Source organism: Lissotriton vulgaris, chromosome 2_1 (assembly GCF_964263255.1).
Source record: "Lissotriton vulgaris chromosome 2_1, aLisVul1.2, whole genome shotgun sequence".
NCBI lineage: Eukaryota > Metazoa > Chordata > Amphibia > Caudata > Salamandridae > Lissotriton > Lissotriton vulgaris.
In genome coordinates, this window is record NC_141687.1 from 669,715,376 (window position 1) to 669,732,934 (window position 17,559).

The 17,559-nt window shown below is 40.3% G+C and overlaps 1 protein-coding gene across 2 annotated transcripts in view; it reads right to left on the bottom strand.

Moving 5' to 3' along the window:
* The window catches only part of LOC147730952 (solute carrier family 13 member 1-like), a 540,726-nt gene that overhangs the window by 444,602 nt on the left and 78,565 nt on the right, over positions 1 to 17,559 (bottom strand). For both annotated transcript variants that reach the window (XM_086955853.1, XM_086955852.1), the window contains exon 2: positions 6,460 to 6,588. In XM_086955853.1, the coding sequence (XP_086811979.1) occupies positions 6,460 to 6,588 (129 nt within the window). The remainder of the gene's footprint in view (positions 1 to 6,459; positions 6,589 to 17,559) is intronic.

Consider the following 17,559-nt stretch of genomic DNA (forward strand, 5'->3'; position numbering starts at 1 on the left):
AAATCCTGAACCATTTGCTCTTTGAGACTTTGGTAATTCTTGGGTAGAGTCTATGACCTTTCTACAGCAGTGTAGTGGTTGCAACATAAGGGAAATTATTTGACTTGAGGGCAGAATAGGAAGGGTAATACTCTACTCTCTTCTATAGTCTGCTGAGCCAGAATTTTGATTATTAGACAATAAAGACACTTGCTGTGTTATTCATAATAGTGATTCACAAGTCACTATAGAAGGCCATCAAAAAAGTAAAATAACGAAGATTGCTATTTTTTGTAATATAACTTCATGTAAGCTGTTCACGATTTTTGCAGTGTTACAGGAAAAGTATTTCTGTCATCCCTAACCCGCTTCTCACATGAACAGTCAGCAGGAACTTGTCCTTCGATCTCAATATCCCAGAAGGAAGGTGCTGTTGGAAACTCTCCGGGTAAGGGAGATCGGCCGACCTTTAACTGTGTCTAATGGTAATTAATAAGTGCATTCCAGTGATGGCTTTGGAAACAAGCATGATACCTTGCCATAGTTGTGTGTGCTCTTGGGTTTGTTGTGTCTTTGAAACAGCACGATAATTGTGATGCAAAATTTGTACTCACCTACCAAAAACGAAGTGTGGGAACAGTGAAAGGCATGATTTAAAATATGTAACAAATAATTAGGCTGTCCGGTTTTAGGTTTAAACCTATAACAACTGATAAAATCCCACCAAAAGGAAAATAGCCTTCACCAGTGTAAACATATAAATACTGAAATAACACCTGCAGAACCACAAACTAAATGATATTCAAAGAAAAGAAAACAAGAGTAAAAGAGTCATTTTTTCCTGAAGGGTGCCAATACAATGTAACTTTGTTATACAAGCTAGCAGCATGAAAAACTGGGCTAACAGCATTCTGCTTGAATTTGTTGTTTAAGGAGGTCACTAAAATATAATTTCGTCTTTGATTTGACTTCCCTACAGTCTTCCTTTTGCTTTTTTCAGTTTTGTGGTCTTTGGTCTAAAGATGAAGGGTTTAGAAGCATGTTTTAGGTCGTGTTTAATGATTTTATAAACTGTAGAGAATCGGGAAATATCAAAATCATATTTGACATTTTGGCTGTGTTTGATTCTTTCACTGATAGGTAAAATGGCTGGTTTCATAAGAATCTTTGCCAATGTGTGCCATCACATTTACTTACAGAGAATGGGTAAAAACCCTTGATACATCTGCCCCAGTTTCTAATGAGTCAGTATTGATAGTAGGTAAATTGCCAACACCTCAGGCTTTAAACATTCAATGCAAGGTATAGTGACATTTATATGTGAAAAGAGTGATATCACCAAGCATCTGGTAAAGTGGTGAAAACATGACACCAGACTTTTGGAAAACATGGAATGCAATGTCACTTGGAATGCTGTTGCAAAAAGGTTATTTCCAAGTTCAACATAGATTGGATTGATATTGGTTGTATTTGCAGTGATTCAGCTACCTATATGAAAAATTTGTGTGATGACCTGTCAAAACCGATACTTGAGCGAAATCAAGCACCAGGCAGCTATCATTGGAGATTTTCGCATTAGATATCCTCATCACAATCCACTTATAGTCGAGGACTTTAATAATAGATCTCTCGACAAAATAGGAAATGAGAATAAGCACCGCAAAGGGGCCGAGGTATTACAAGCCCTATTTGATGCCTGTTCCATATCCTCTGCTTATAAACTTAAGAAAGCCAAGGATCAAACATGGACCCCGCCTGCAACATACAGGAATATCTCCACAATTAGTAGCAGACAAGCTTTGCATCTGAATGGCTTTGACATCGATATTCGCATAGAGAGTGACCATAGGCCCCTAAGAGCATCTTTTAGCCTTTCTACTGTCGCAACTTGCAAATCTACATCTATAGGGGAATCCACAGGCGCAGAACGCAACAAAGTCCCACGGAGGATAAAATGGACTACCAATCTTAGCACAAAACTGTCTGCATGGACAATTAAAAATGATCATTTAAAAACTGCTTTTGGTTGGCAAGCCCTCTTAGAATATTGGCCCACCCTTCTGCTAGATCTGCATCGGGCACTGGGGGGAACACTGGATGCCCAACAAAAACGGGTGCTAAACAATCTAAACCAGCTCCCAAACAAGGAAATGCCGGAAAGCAAATGGAGGCGTCAAATTACCCGAAATGCAAGACAAAAAGGGAAAAAAGCACTGCAGGGTGCCGCAAATGGATCACTTCGAGCTGCCCATAAGAAACATGCATGGGAGCAACGCAATAAACGAATAAAGGAAGCTTGGCTTAAAATCTTCTCTCTTCTTAAGGAAAAAAATCCAGCTCCATTCTGGAGATATATCAACCAAGCCAGTAACAGTGGCCAGTTCAAGGAGAATGGAGTACCCGAGAACGTTTGGGTGGATCACATCAATCAGTTCTACAGGAGCGGGACAGGGGAGTCGCCAGTCTTCTCCTCACCTCAAGCACCAAATTACGATAACACCCAGGGTTCAGGCATATCTGAAGCTGAAGTAAATAAGATCATTAGCCGCAGGAAGAATGACAGAGCGCCAGGGCCAAATGAAATACCTGCCACCGTTTTTAACACCTTCGCTGCTAGGTGTTTTCCCCTCCTGTGCTGAGTTTGGAGGATTCCCACTGTTCATGACGAGCTCAGCTCGTCATCAGCACAGCTCAACCGTGCATCATGACGAGCTGAGCTCGTCATGAGCATGGAAAGGGTTAAATCAAAACGATCATTCTTGGCAGAGCTCTTTACACCTCTCTTTAAACAAGCCTTCCTTAGAGCCACAATCCCATCCACCTGGCAGGGCTCAATATTACATCCAATTTATAAAAAGGGTAATCGCTCAAATCCGGCTAATTGTAGGGTAACAGCTTTACTGGATATTGAAGCTAAGGCCTATGCTCGACTCCTGTTGGTAGAAGTTGAAAACTGGGTTACAGAAAATAGCATTCTTCCCCGCACTCAGTCAGGCTTTAGGCCAGGCTGTTCCACAACGGATAATATAATAGCACTGTCCTATCTGTCCTGGAGAGCTACTCTGGCCAATCAGCTACCGTTATTCTGCTGCTTTGTGGACTACAGTGCAGAATTCGATAGAGTCAACCAAGGGACATTATGGAACAAACTATACTTATGGGGGATACCATCAGCACTCCTCTCTGCACTGATTTGTCTGCATCAGAAAACCTGGGTGAGGATCAAAACAAGTGCCACGACAATATCTGCAAAACTTGCAACAAACAATGGTCTAAAGCAAGGCTGCATATTAGCTCCGCTATTATTCAATCTTTATACTGACGATTTGCCCAAAGAACTGGCAGGTGAAACGTTGGTTGCCCCAAAACTGGGTGGCATATGTTTAAAGGTCATGCAATACGCTGATGACATTATCATCATGGACCATACAAAAACAGGCCTACAAAGAGCGCTCATTGCCCTCAATAAATATAACATAAAAAACAATATTTTGATGAACGAATCAAAAACCAAAGTCATGATTTTTGGGAAACATAAAAGAAAGAAAAATCTGTCCTGGCGAGCAGGCGACCTGCACATAGTTACCTGCACTAGCTACAATTATCTAGGAGTGTGGTTTAATGAAAAGGCAAATCAAGTTTTTCATCTCAAACATCTTCGCTCCAAGGGAGCAGGGGTTATTCATAGTTTGAGGCACTTGAATCGGCAATTGCACAGCCCGACAGTGAGCCAATTTTAAGGGTTCTACGCGCCAAACTACTCCCGGCAATGTCCTATGGCAATTTGGCCTTCCCTGGCACAATGGATAAATTTTTAGCGAACTATCAAATAATGGCCTATAAGAAAATATTTTCGGCTCCCCAGCATGCAAGGGGGGCGAGGTTGAGACTTGAGCTGGGCCTGGCAAGCGCAGATCTTCACTGTCTGGAAGACTTAATTAAATTCTACATCTGCATCCTACGCGCTACAGCTCAATCCATGAAAGAGCAATTGCAATCATTGTTTACGGATGAACTCTCCCCTTGGCACAGACAGCTGCACTTGGCCATTTCCACATTGAAAATTGAATTCGTCAACTTTTCTAATCCAATCGTTTTCCTGTCAATGTGGAAAAAAATGATAAAAAACCAAATTACTCTAGTGTCATTCGAGAGAGACGTTGCTGGGCTCCCCAAAAAACAACTCCTTGCAGCTTTGAATGACTCGTATATTAAGGGAAAACCGCAACCATATTTTTACTATTCCCTTAAATCACAGACTTGCAATAAAATCATTAATATGAGGTTGCTAGCCCTTCCAATTCATGACTTTAACCCGCTGTGGGCTCGGAGGAATGGCCAACTAACATGTAGGCTCTGCAATTATCCATATGAATCCTGGCTACATTTGTTATGTTGTTGCCCTCATCTTGCCAATGATCGCCGATGCCTAATGGTTCCAGTTTTTCGGGAAAAGTTACTCAGACATTGCAGGGAAGCATCTGATCTGTGCTTCGGTAACAATTCAGCCCAAGTTCTAGAAAGAGCTGGGAAGTTTGCTAATATTATTTTAACTGCACTGCATAATGCCCATTCTTAGGAAACGGACAAGCTCCACTCTCATTGCATAAATTAACATAGATGGAAGCTAAACCTTCAGTAACAAGTATTGTGACACTCTTTGTTATTGTTTTTTCTTCTTATATTATACACCTTCTCTCGATCAAATGCCCAATTGTGATATATTCAACTAACTTGGAATGTTGCTCTTTGGACTTTAAAAGTTTCTGCATTTCCAGATCTATAAATGTGTACATAACATTTATTAATTTTTACATATTTTAATATTTTATTGAGTATCAATATGTTGTTAGTATGTTACGGTTTTAATTAACTGTTTAATAGAGTGTGTGTGTGTGTGTGTGTGATACTTGAGCTGAAGTGCTTCCCTGTAAGAGATCCTTGCCACTTGTTGGATCATATGCTGAAAGCATCTTTAAAATCATCAGAGTTAATGAAGAATGCTATTGACTTTATAGTCCATTCTGGTGCATTGCTTTGTTATGCGAAGGAACTAAAATGCCAATATTTCTCATTTTGTGCTTTGTGTGGCATCAAAGAAAGAGTCATCCAAACTGTGTCACTTAGCTGATGGTTAACAGTCCAAGGGGCTGTGAATGCTATATTATCCATGTGGCAACCGTTTACAGAATTGATGATGCCAAGGGCAAGAAATGTGAGGATCTATGGTCGCATGTTGATAGTAATGTGAAAGAAAGAACACTCTACTGCATTCTAAGATTTTTACAGGAAAACATAACTGCTGTAGTGGACATCATAAAGCAACTAGAGTCTGAAAACACCCTTGTCTGCCAAGTGTTCAGCATAATTGGGGTGGATGTGAAACATCTCTTTCAGAGTAGGGTGGGTGACACCATTAGTGACTTTGGCACCGCAACATGTTCCATGTTAGAGTGCTTGCCACTTGGTAACAAGCAATTCAGGAACTTTCATTTTACAATGTATGAGAAATGGCTTTCAATGATGCATAGAAGTGTCCCTTCACCAACCATGGCATTTCACGTCAATGAAACCTCACTGTGGTACTCTGTACAAGTTCTAGATTCCTTCAGTAAAGGACAATTTTTTCCGTAGTTTCAAAAGTGTTGCTTAATTTTTGACCGCTCTAATACCTCTGAGGGCATACACGCCCAGTTCAACACAAATGTTCCCACACCTGCCCAGAGAATCGCAATCTTCAAGTGCACCACAATTGGCATGGAAAGCTATGTCAGTGGCCAGAGTTAGCAAATTGTGTACTGGCTGTTTTGGCATTGTCCATCTCAAGTGCCAACGTTGAGAGGGCTTTTTCATTGAAAAAAGTTTACATTGGAAGGAAAAAGTGAGTGCACATGACAAAAGACTCACTGAAGAAGTATTGTATGGTGTACTACAATAAGTTTAATTTGCAAAAATGTATTTGGACCTCATATACTCTGTACATACGCTGTGTATACACCATTAACTATCAGTGCAGAAAGAAAGCAATAATAAATGTATAACGTTCCATAAACACCGCAAAATGGCATCAAAATGTGTAATCACTGATAACCACTATTTTTTTAAGGTATTGAAATCATTTGAAAACACTGGAAAAAAAACACTAGAATTTACCAAAAATAGAAACTGAAAACAGGAAAGCCTACAAATAATAAACGTGTACATGAATTTAAATGTGTAATCGAAGATAAAATTGTACTTTGTTGATTATTTATGCTCTGTAGCAGATTGCAGAGTATGAAAAAAACTCAATAAAATATTTTTATAGAGAGTAACATTTCTTTACAAAATATTTGCTATTTTGTTATACTCAATATTTTAAAAAAATTAAGTGCACCCTCACCTACAATCCCCATTAGGAGGTAAGGAGCTCCTAGGAATTGAATGGAATATTTGAGGTTGTCCAATATAGAAGGACCATATAACTCTTGAAATATTTACCTCGCTCGACTTCATGATGCCAAACAAAGGGAAAAGAAAGGCTGGGACCATCGCTGCCGCACCAAGCGGTATCGCTTCGGAGATCCATAAAGCGGCTGTAACCATGAGAATGTAGGCACATGCTGCTTCCTGAAAGAAATGAGCGAACAATGTAGATGGCAGAAAAGATGTGTCACATTTTAGGCCCTTAAACACTTCTGCATATTTTTAAACAGTAATGAGTATGGCGAATAAATCACATCTCATTGAACAGAACCTCTTGTGTAATGTTGATCTAGGTGGTATGTGAATGAAAGAGCACAGTACATGACTGATGTATTCATAAAACAATTATACTGTAGTGGGAGCTTTTCAGGGGCGTTGGGGAAAATTGTGACAGTGAGAGCATTTTACCTATGTGGTCAAAAAGTGAACACCAACTACTCCACTTAAGTCCTTGATCCTGGGGGTAGCTAGGTAAAGCAGCCAAGGCTTACTCATACACTTTTATTTTTATAAAATAGCTCATGCAGTCTACGCTGGCCTCAATTTCTTCCATCATGCTCAACCGACTAGGGAAATGGGAATCTACAGTACAGCCCTTGGGTGGTCTCCCTCATTTTGGATTGACAGATCATCAGTAGAACCGCATTCTCTCTTCTCATCCTCCTTTACAATCACATCCTGTGGTGTACCCCAGGACTCTTCCCCATTTGGGCAATACTCAATTGATTCTTAGGCTAGAAGGTGATTCTGCATCTATGCAACTTTGAGAACAGTACGTAGGCCATCTCTTTCTGGATGCACAATATCTCTTCTTCCTAAACTCAGATAACGCTGTGATTTTTCCTATTGGCCTTTTGAACTAGGACTACCGCTCATTTCTATCCCCTTTGCCTACAATTTATGTATTAATCTCGCTTTCCCTAAGCAAACTAATAAACGTAATTCTTCTTGCTTTTTGATCGGAATCCTGTGAATATTCCTATCCCTCCTCCCACTTACTGTCACAAATCAGTAGTCAAGGTGTTCACTGCCTCATGCCTGGATTAATATTAATTCCATTATTTGGGTTTACCAAGCTTCTTGACTGCCAGGCTACACAATCTTTAATATGCAGCTGCCACATTAGCACTTGACCTCAATTGCTAATCTTTTGATCTCGTGTTACCTCACTGGCTCGCACGTTGTACACAAATAATGTATTTTCGCGTCTCTGCCTTTGTCATAAAGTTATCTATGGCTTTGCTCCGGTGTACATGCTGAAGTTCTTCATTCTCTACAAATCTGCAAAATCACCATGCTCATGAAATGTCCATCCTTTGCAGTACCTAAATTCAGACATTTCAGATTTGTAGTCTGCACTCTTGCTGTGGTCTTGCTGTGGTCACCACCAAAGCCTGGCATGCCCTTCCTCTCCCCCTATGCCACCTCTGCAACCTCTCTTATTTCCACAAATATCTGAAAAAATATGTATTTTCGTGTCTTAGTAGATACATGCATTTATCTTGTCTCCTCCTAACACGCGGGCATTCAGTTCCTGGGTAGCTGCGTGCTCTGTCACTCTGCTATTCGTTCATCCTTTCACTTAGGTGTTGTGGCTAGAAATTCAGAACTCGCTTTAGCATGGAATAGTAATCAATTCCTCAGCCAGTGATTTCCTTGATAAAGGAAAAGTAAATTATTCACAGGACATAGCTATATCACAAATAAAATAATACAGGGTGCAAATGTAATTCACGGAGTTATCAGCCGGAAATAAGAACTACCATGAGGTTCCTCCCAAGTTTCTTATATGTAGCTTAACTAGATACATTGCCCTACAGACTTTAGGTGTACAATTTCTTTCACTTTCCCAAGGCTGTGGGTGCAACAAGTAGTAAGGCTAGCAAAGTATAGGTGTCTTATGATATTCTGTATAGCTGCCACGGCGTCTCTTAATGTCATTCGGATCCCTGGAACCTTGGTTGCACACTGCATGCTTAAATTCAGCGCATGGATGTGTCCTTCATTGTCTTGTTTGCTGGGTCTGGAGCACCTCACCTGTGTGTGCGCGCACTAGCGCACAATCTCCAATAGGCAATAGCCCTTGACCGTGCCCCAGCCATGCTGTCTTCTGCAAAGTTCTCAGCGGTGCAAGTATGCGGAGGTTTGTGCCTCTGAGTCAGAAGAGAAGGATCAGCACTGGCAGACACTGAGTACTCACTCATGCACCAGTTAAAGGGAGGAAAATCTCATTTTGCTGGCTCTTCATCGCGCCCAAATCACATCCCTAACACCTTAGCAAACCAACATGATTATGATTTTCTTTAGCACCAAGCCGTCTTAGGCATTTCTTTTTTGGTTCTGCCCTTAGTAGACCCTACTACTGTCTCTGACTAACTTCCACCATTCTCCACGAACTGATCAGGGGTGCTGAAGTGCATGCAAGTACAGATTTAGGGGAACAAGTTGCCTCACTGCGTGACACACTGAACTGGTACCCAGGAAACAAGGCCTCTTCTCCCAGCCTAACAATGCAGATCCTCTCGTAGACTATAGTGGTTCAATGTCCTGTTCCTTCTTCACAGCTCCTCGAGACACTTCTCTTAAATTCAGTCTTTCCTTCCAGCAGAGATACCTCCAGTTCTACTCTACAAAACTCAGTAAGCAGCTTCCTTCAAGGTATTTCAAGGCAGCCACAGTCAGCAACCATATAGCCTAGAACTCAGATGTCTTGCTCAGTCTTGACTGGTGTAACACCCATAGAATTGGTCAATGACAAATCCTGGCGCAACAGCTAAGGCTTTCGCCCCATCCCGAAACTCAGATTGAAGAAAGAGACTGCAGATTTCTTGGATCCATCTCTGGGTCTATCCTTTTTAGGTTGAGCCTGAGCAGCGCATGCGCTGCTCTATGAACCATACTGTATTGGGGTATGTTCTTGAAGCACCGTCCGCTCTCCGCTCATATTTGTCATTGGCTTGCCACTGTCCTTCGTAAATGCTGGTTTCAGATTCGTTATTAGGCTTATTAGTCCCTCCTTAGTACCGCCTACTCTTCATTTGTAACCTCCCATGAGGACTGGCCCTTTTACTTCGGTTGATACACAGTAGGTCTTCTTTAGTCTGTAAGCACTATTTTTTTTAATGAGCTTCTCTTACTGCAGGAGGGCAGGAGGGTCTCTCATGCGCAGTTGTGATCACGGCTTGTTTCACTCATAGCAAACGGGGAGCTCTTCAGGGGTCTTGGGAGACAAAAGGGGGAAACTCAGAGATGCCTTTAGAGAGGTCATGGGTGGGTGATGTAAATTCCGCTAGATCTGGCGTGTTTATTTTCTGAACAAACATCTATGTTAAACATGAATATGCTTTAGGTCTGCTCCTCCGCTCACTTGCTAAAAACCATGACTTCAACAAAGGTCTCTTACCCTCTTTTCTCAATTTGTTCCTCTGTGAACTGGATCTAAAAAAGAAAGAAACTCTTTGGCTGTAAATGTCTCTTTGGACACACTCTCCAACAACCGCAACTGCAAACCAGACCGAAAGGTATTGGAATGCATTAATGAGCAGTTCTCCAGTTCCAAAGTGGCAGCTCGCCGCAGTTTGCTCCTTGTCTTAGAGTGATTACCTGCAAAGGGTGTGCTTTCACCAACAGCTTAACGTTGCTCTCGCTCATTTGTTATTCTCCCCCTGCCCTCCACATTGTTCAGTTTACCATTTGCTTACCTATCCCTTACCCCACCGCAACATCATTTCTGCTTCCCCAACCCGCACCCTCAGTTTTGCTTCCCCACACCCGCACCCTCAGTTTTGCTTTCACACACCCTTCCCGCCTGTGTTCCTGCTGCAACCTTCTGTTTGCAACATCACCCCCACACACACTTTTAAACAATCATTTGGAATGCAATTGGTCTCATATTTACGGGAGTTTAAGCTATTGGCATTGTAAATGAGGGTGCCTTTTATTTAAGTTTTATAAACCAAAACATAAATAAAAGGCATTGTCATTTACAATGCCAATAGCTCAAACTTGTGTAAATGCGAGACCTATTGCATTGCAAATGCTTGTTTATATTTGTTCCAGCCTGCTCAAGTTACAGTTCCTATCTTCTACCTTTAGGAGGAAGGAAAGGTTGGCCTGGGAGCTCCCTCTCAGGAGATCCAAACAAAGTCACAAAAGAGGGAGAGGCTTCTTCACCAAGCTATCTCACTAAATATTGGCAGAACTCCTCTGGGGAAGAATCGAGTAGGAAGGAGCAAAGAATCTATAAACTTTGAAGAGGCCCTCTATGTCCTAGACCCCACTCCCTACAGTCTTGTCCATTTCAAAGGAACTCAGGTATGCTTCGGAGGACTCCTGCACTTCACAGTGCTATTGGGCAGGCACTCAGCAACGTCCATCTATACAACAGGACATCTAAAATGGATTCCTGGACTGTAACAGTGCAAAACAGCAAATACACTTCATGTCACACTACTACACATACAAATGTTCCATATGGATAGACCAAAGAACTCAACTGCAGGTAAATGGGAGAAACGTAAATGGCCCTGTACTGCAGATATAATCAATTGAAACTTAAACTGTTAACCTCCACAGCCTGGTGATCTGATGGTAGTGACATTCAGTGAAGAGGAGGTGAACATGGTGAACCTCTCCAAACCAGAGCCCGACTCTAGGTCTCACTCCTCTACATGTAGTGCTGCAGTGCGCACACTAGGCCTGGGCGGTAAATTCCGTTCCGCTTGCGGAATTTGGGTAATTTCGGGTTCCGTGGAGAACGCGGAATTGTCAAAAATTCTATGTTCTGCAGCTTCGCAGAATTTTTTGCTTGTTCACGTTCTCAAAATGCGTGTTCACATGATATTTCCCCCCAAGCACGCAAACAGCGATCGCGAACAGGAAAAAAGCATCGCGAACAAGCAATTCTGCGTGTTTGGGGAATTTCTGCGTGTCCGCTGAGATTTCTTACTGTTTCACAGAATTTTGAGTATCGCGACTACGCAAATTCCGCCCACCCCTAGTGCACACATGACTGGCTTGTGTACTGAGGTCAAATAAATCAAACATATGCAGGAACTTGCTACATGGGTCACTCATGGAAGGGGTGCATGCTCTTCGGACCGATGCAGGGGACATTTACGCCCCAACAACTGTCACTGTGAGCAACAGTGATTGTATGATGTGAGACTGCAATGTATCATCCAGCAAAATATAAAAAGACATAATGAAACACAAACATAGTAATGAGGGGATATACCCAAACCTCGCATTAAAGTATTATCTGGATGGTCATTATGACTGCCATGTAAATCCCAGTTTGGGTGCTAAGAGAAGTTAGCACCTGAATCAGGATTCTATGTAGTCTACAAATTTCACCCTTTTCCCTTGTGCACATTTTGCACAAGCTGCAGGGGAAATGCATTTTCCGTGCTTCAAAACTCAAAATTACCAAACAATCCCTCAAGCAAAAGTGTGGAATTCGGAATGGAGGGTGAACACCAAGTAGGCAAAATTCGAACCCCAGGGTATTGTTATTTCTCAGAATTTTGTGACCCTTTCAATAGAAAATGTGCTCTCCATAAATGACGGTGGGCTGACACACTATGGGACTGATTACGATCTTGTTAGGAAACTCTTTCGACTAAGCAGTTTCGAAATCGTTTCCGAATGAATCAGGTTCTGCCAGTTCGACCGACCGATTACGATGCTTCCCAACATCATTCGGTTGGATTCCCATTGCCTTCAATGGGTGCCTGTTTTCCGAATGAGATCACAGGCTCCTATTGACAAAACGGGTTGTTGGGGAAAACATTGCACCCTTCGGTGGGCACCCCATATTGTCTGCCACACTGTGCATGCATGGGAAGGTGGAACCCATGGGTACCCCACAGCCCGATTCGGAGGGACCCGGGTGAAGGGGGGCCTCCTATTGAATACAAAGTCAAATCCCGACAGGCAATCCGTCCCGGAACAACCGATTTGGAAAGGCTCTCCGAATCTGACATCCTAATCGCTCGGTCTGTAGATGGCTAAGATTCAGCTCCGACCGACTTAGTTACTCTCAATGCCTTTCTGAACTGAGTCGGACAGTCCGAACGCCTTCCAGCCATCGTAATAGCTTGTTGGGAATAGTGTCAGAGTCAGTCGGAAAGGCGAGTTCCGGATCGGTTTCGGACAAATCGAATGCGGTTCGGAGACTCAGGATGACATCGTGATCAACCCCTATGTTTAGTGATTTACATATTTGCGATAGTGTGTTCCCAAATACACCACCAGCTGCATACCATACCTTACAATAACATTATAGGACCCAAACACCTGCCATCCAATGTGACATTTATACGTAATTGCTCTGCTGTGTTATAAATAGTTTTTAAATTAATATGACTATTCCGAAAACATATGTTGAATGTTTCTTAAAGTCTAAAAAAGAAATCGACTCAGGAGAAAATGAATCACGCATGGTTGCACTCTGAATCCATCCCCCTATTTTCCGATAGAGATCGAATGGTGAGAAATCAGAATGGGACTGAAATGTCCACATGGTGTATGGACACCCATAAACAATGCTTTATGTATTTAAAATGGTAAACAGACAAAATATCGACTACAAAATATCGAATGGACATAATATCGAGTACAAAATATAGGCGGGACAGAATATCGAATGGACAGAATATAGACATCAAAAATATCGTTTTGAAGGTAAGTAATGTAATATCGAATTTTAAAATATAGATAGTCAAAATATCGAAATACATAATATAGGTTAAGAAAAATATCGAACTTTTAATAATATCGAATTTTTTATAGTGTATTTTATGTGTTAAAAGTGTTTATTTATTGTATAATGTAATTTAATTAATTAATTTAATGTTATTTAAATTTTGCGTAATTTAATTCTGTAGCGGGTTGTGGGTTTATAGGGTAATAGGGTGGGAAGTAATTTAATCATAATTAATTAAATATGTAAATTTATTTATTGGTATTTGTTCATAATTAATTGTTAATTAATTTTTATTTAGTAATTAATTACATTTTAATTGCCAATTAATTTTATTTAATTGATTAATTGATAATTTTGTTAATTTAACTAATTTAATTTCTGTAGCGGGTTGTGGGTTTATAGGGGAGTAGGGTGGGAAGTAATGTAATTATAATTAATTAAATATGTTAATTTATGTAGAGTAATTTAATTATAATTAATTAAATATGTACATTTATTTATTGATATTTATAATTAATTGTTAATTAATTTTTATTTAGTAATTAATTACATTTTAATTGCCAATTAATTTTATTTAATTGATTAATTGATAATTATGTTAATTAAACTAATTTAATTTCTGTAGCGGGTTGTGGGTTTATAGGGGAGTAGGGTGGGAAGTAATTTAATTATAATTAATTACATATGTTAATTTTTATTGTGTATTTATTAGATTGTAATTGTTAAGTAACTGTTTAATTACTGATTAATTAATTGTTAATTTGTAATTAATTAGTGCTAATAGATAATTAATTGTAATGATTAAATTAAATTAGATTTTGTAATTAATTAATTATTATATCATATTAAAGTGGTAATAACTTTTAATTAAATTTGTTATAGATATTAATATATATAACTTTTTAAATAATATATGAAGTATCTACTATCTTTACTGTTGCACTCACTGGAGTGGGAATAGTAATTTTTACCCCTACGCTATCCAACGCTTTCCCCACTGTTGCACTCTCTGGAGTGGGAATAGTCATTTTTACCCCTACGCTATCCAACGCTTTCCCTACTGTTGCACTCTCTGGAGTGGGAATAGTAATTTTAACCCCTACGCTGTCCAATGCTTTCCCTACTGTTGCACTCTCTGGAGTGGGAATAGTAATTTTTACCCCTACGCTATCCAAAGCTTTCCCTACTGTTCCACTGTCTGGAGTGGGAATAGTAATTTTTACCCCTACGCTATCCAACCCTTTCCCTACTGTTGCACTCTCTGGAGTGGGAATAGTTATTTTTACCCCTACGCTATCCAACCCTTTCCCTACTGTTGCACTCTCTGGAGTGGGAATAGTAATTTTTACCCCGACGCTATCCAACGCTTTCCCTACTGTTGCACTTTCTGGAGTGGGAATAGTAATTTTAACCCCTACGCTATCCAATGCTTTTCCTACTGTTGCACTCTCTGGAGTGGGATTAGTAATTTTTACCCCTACGCTATCCAACAATTTCCCTACTGTTGCACTCTCTGGAGTGGGAATAGTAATTTTTACCCCAACGCTATCCAACCCTTTCCCTACTGTTGCACTATCTGGAGTGGGAATAGTAATTTTTACCCCTACGCTATCCAACCCTTTCCCTACTGTTGCACTCTCTGGAGTGGGAATACTAATTTTTACCCCTACGCTATCCAACGCTTTCCCTACTGTTGCACTCTCAGGAGTGGGAATAGTAATTTTTACCCCTACGCTATCCAACGCTTTCCCTACTGTTGCACTCTCTGGAGTGGGAATAGTAATTTTTACCCCTACGCTATCCAACGCTTTCCCTACTGTTGAACTCTCTGGAGTGGGAATAGTAAGTTTTACCCCTACGCTATCCAACCCTTTCCCTACTGTTGCACTCTCTGGAGTGGGAATAGTAATTTTTACCCCTACGCTATCCAACGCTTTCTCTACTGTTGCACTCTCTGGAGTGGGAATAGTAATTTTTACCTCTACGCTATCCAACGCCTTATCTACTGTTGCACGCTCTGGAGTGGGAATAGTAATTTTATACTTCCGCTATCCTACGGTAATAATATTGGATATATTTTAATTATATTATGTTACTATATATATATGTTTTAACAAATATGATTGTAAAAAAATGTTTTTATAACTTTAATTAATTATTTAATTATTATAAGGTAATGTAAGTATTTTTAAGTATATTTTATTAAATAATTTTTATTATTAATTTAATTTAACATTGTTTTTAATAAAGTCGATATTTTTACAAACTATATTTTTGTAAACAATATTTTTTACTCGATATTTTTGTACTTACCTGTTTGTAGATGCAAAGTCGATATTCTGTCTGTCGATATTTTGTCGCCGATATTTTAGATACTCGATATTATGTCCCTCGATATTATGTCAGTGATCCATTTAAAATGTTATACTGATAAAAAGGTGTAGCAAGATGATGAAAGATGCAGTCGGACCTGCAAATGATTAAGAATGCAACCCTGTTAATAACTATATTGACACTACATCATTCTACCAGTGAGAAAGCACAATAATTGGTCAATTGAGATTTAAAGTAAGAAAACAGAAAGTTGATTGAAAGTGGGAAAAGCAAGTAAGGAATCTGGAAAGTGTGACGTTGTTACAAACCCTTTAAATGGGAAAAGTGGCCTGCGGAGCAGAGAAGGGTATGTGTATTAAAAAGACTTATAGAAATGTAATGTAGTGTATTAATCATATAGCTTGTTTCAAATGTTGGTTAACATAGTGGGTCTAAACCAAGGCTGTCAGTCTAAGATTAAATCATTATCTCGAAACATATAACTTAAGAGTAAATGCTGTCATGCAAAAATAACCACTGCCTGCAAAAATGTGGTTATTGGGTGTAAGGAGTGGAAGCCTGATTTAGGCAACGACCGAAATCCTTTTGAGGGTGAACCGTGAAAAGTTACTAAATTAGCCTGTGCATAACTCTCTGGTAGCCTGGCACAAAAGCAGCCAAACTTAAGTTAGAAGCAATGTGTAAAGTATTAATGCTGTACACTTACAGTAATAAAGTAAAAACACAATGGACGAAAAATCTCAAACCAATACAGAAAAAGAAATGTTAAAAATAAAATGATACCAGAAAAAATTATACCAGAAAAAAAAATCCAATAAGTAGAACCGGAGATATTCAATGTAATTTTTTTTGTAAAAATAGTGACTAAAAGCACAAACCGTCACTCCCGGTCATCTGGTCACACAGGACCGGGAGGAAGTCACTACAACCACGACAGAGCATGTGTCAAATACAGGGACCAGGTTAGTCTGGGGGAAAAGTTACTTTCTAAGTCCAACACGAAGAGGTCCATTCACGGTGGAGGAGATTGAGCGTCGCGGACAGTTGTTGCTTTAGCGCAAAGAGTCGGTTAAGCATCACAGATGGTCGTTGCTGCACCTTTGCACTGGCTGTCATCCCAGGCTGGCGTTGCTGTAGCGTGAAGTGCAGGTCTTGCACTGTTAGTCAACGTTCGCTGGGGAAGAGCAGGTCTCACAGGAATTTCGTATTTGCAGTTGTAGCGGGCAGAAGGGTCTTGGCAGGAACAGGAGCATTCATAGGCGTGAGGCACCCAAACCTGAGGATTCTCATCTTTTACCTAGAAGGAATACACTCTAATGCCACCTAAGGGTCCAGGACTTGGGGATGCAACTCTTGGTAATCAGGGACTCACTCCAGAAGAGACCAGCATGGCTTCGGCAGGTCCATTTGATGGTCCAGTTTCAGCAGGTCAGCTGGGTAGTTTCAAGGAGGCCTCTGAAGCTTGTTGTGCCCCTGTAGCTCACTCAAGATGTCAGCCAACTGACCCTAAAGTCACTCTGGTTATCCTGGGATGAAGGCAAGCTGGTCCATTTCCCCTAATCAGACAGCAATGCAGTCCTTAAAGCAGCAGGGCAGTCCTCTGGCAGAAGGGCAGTTGTCTTATATTATATTGTATTTGAAATGTATAAAGCGCACTGTGACCAAAATGGTATGCTGGCGCTGACTAGATTAATATGTAAAGTAGTCAACTGAGGAGAATCTGAAAAGGCTAAAACTGGCTATTAATGAGAAAAAAGACAAGTTTTCAAAGACCTTCTGAACTTTAATAGGACAGAATGAAGTCTTAATGGGGCTAGCAATTTATTCCAAATCTGAGCTGCTTTTGCAGTAAAAGCACGCCCTCCATGTCAGACTTTTTAAAATCTGAATTCTAGGACGTAGTTGCAAGAGGCTGATTGAAGGGATCTGCCAGGGGTATATTTTATTAGTTTGGCCTGTAAGGGTTTTGGCCTTTATTGTGTAGTGCGCCCTATGTACAATACAGAGCGATTTGAATATAATCCTCTCTTTGAAAGGCTGCCAATGAAGATCTCGCAGGGCATATGTCGCAGAAG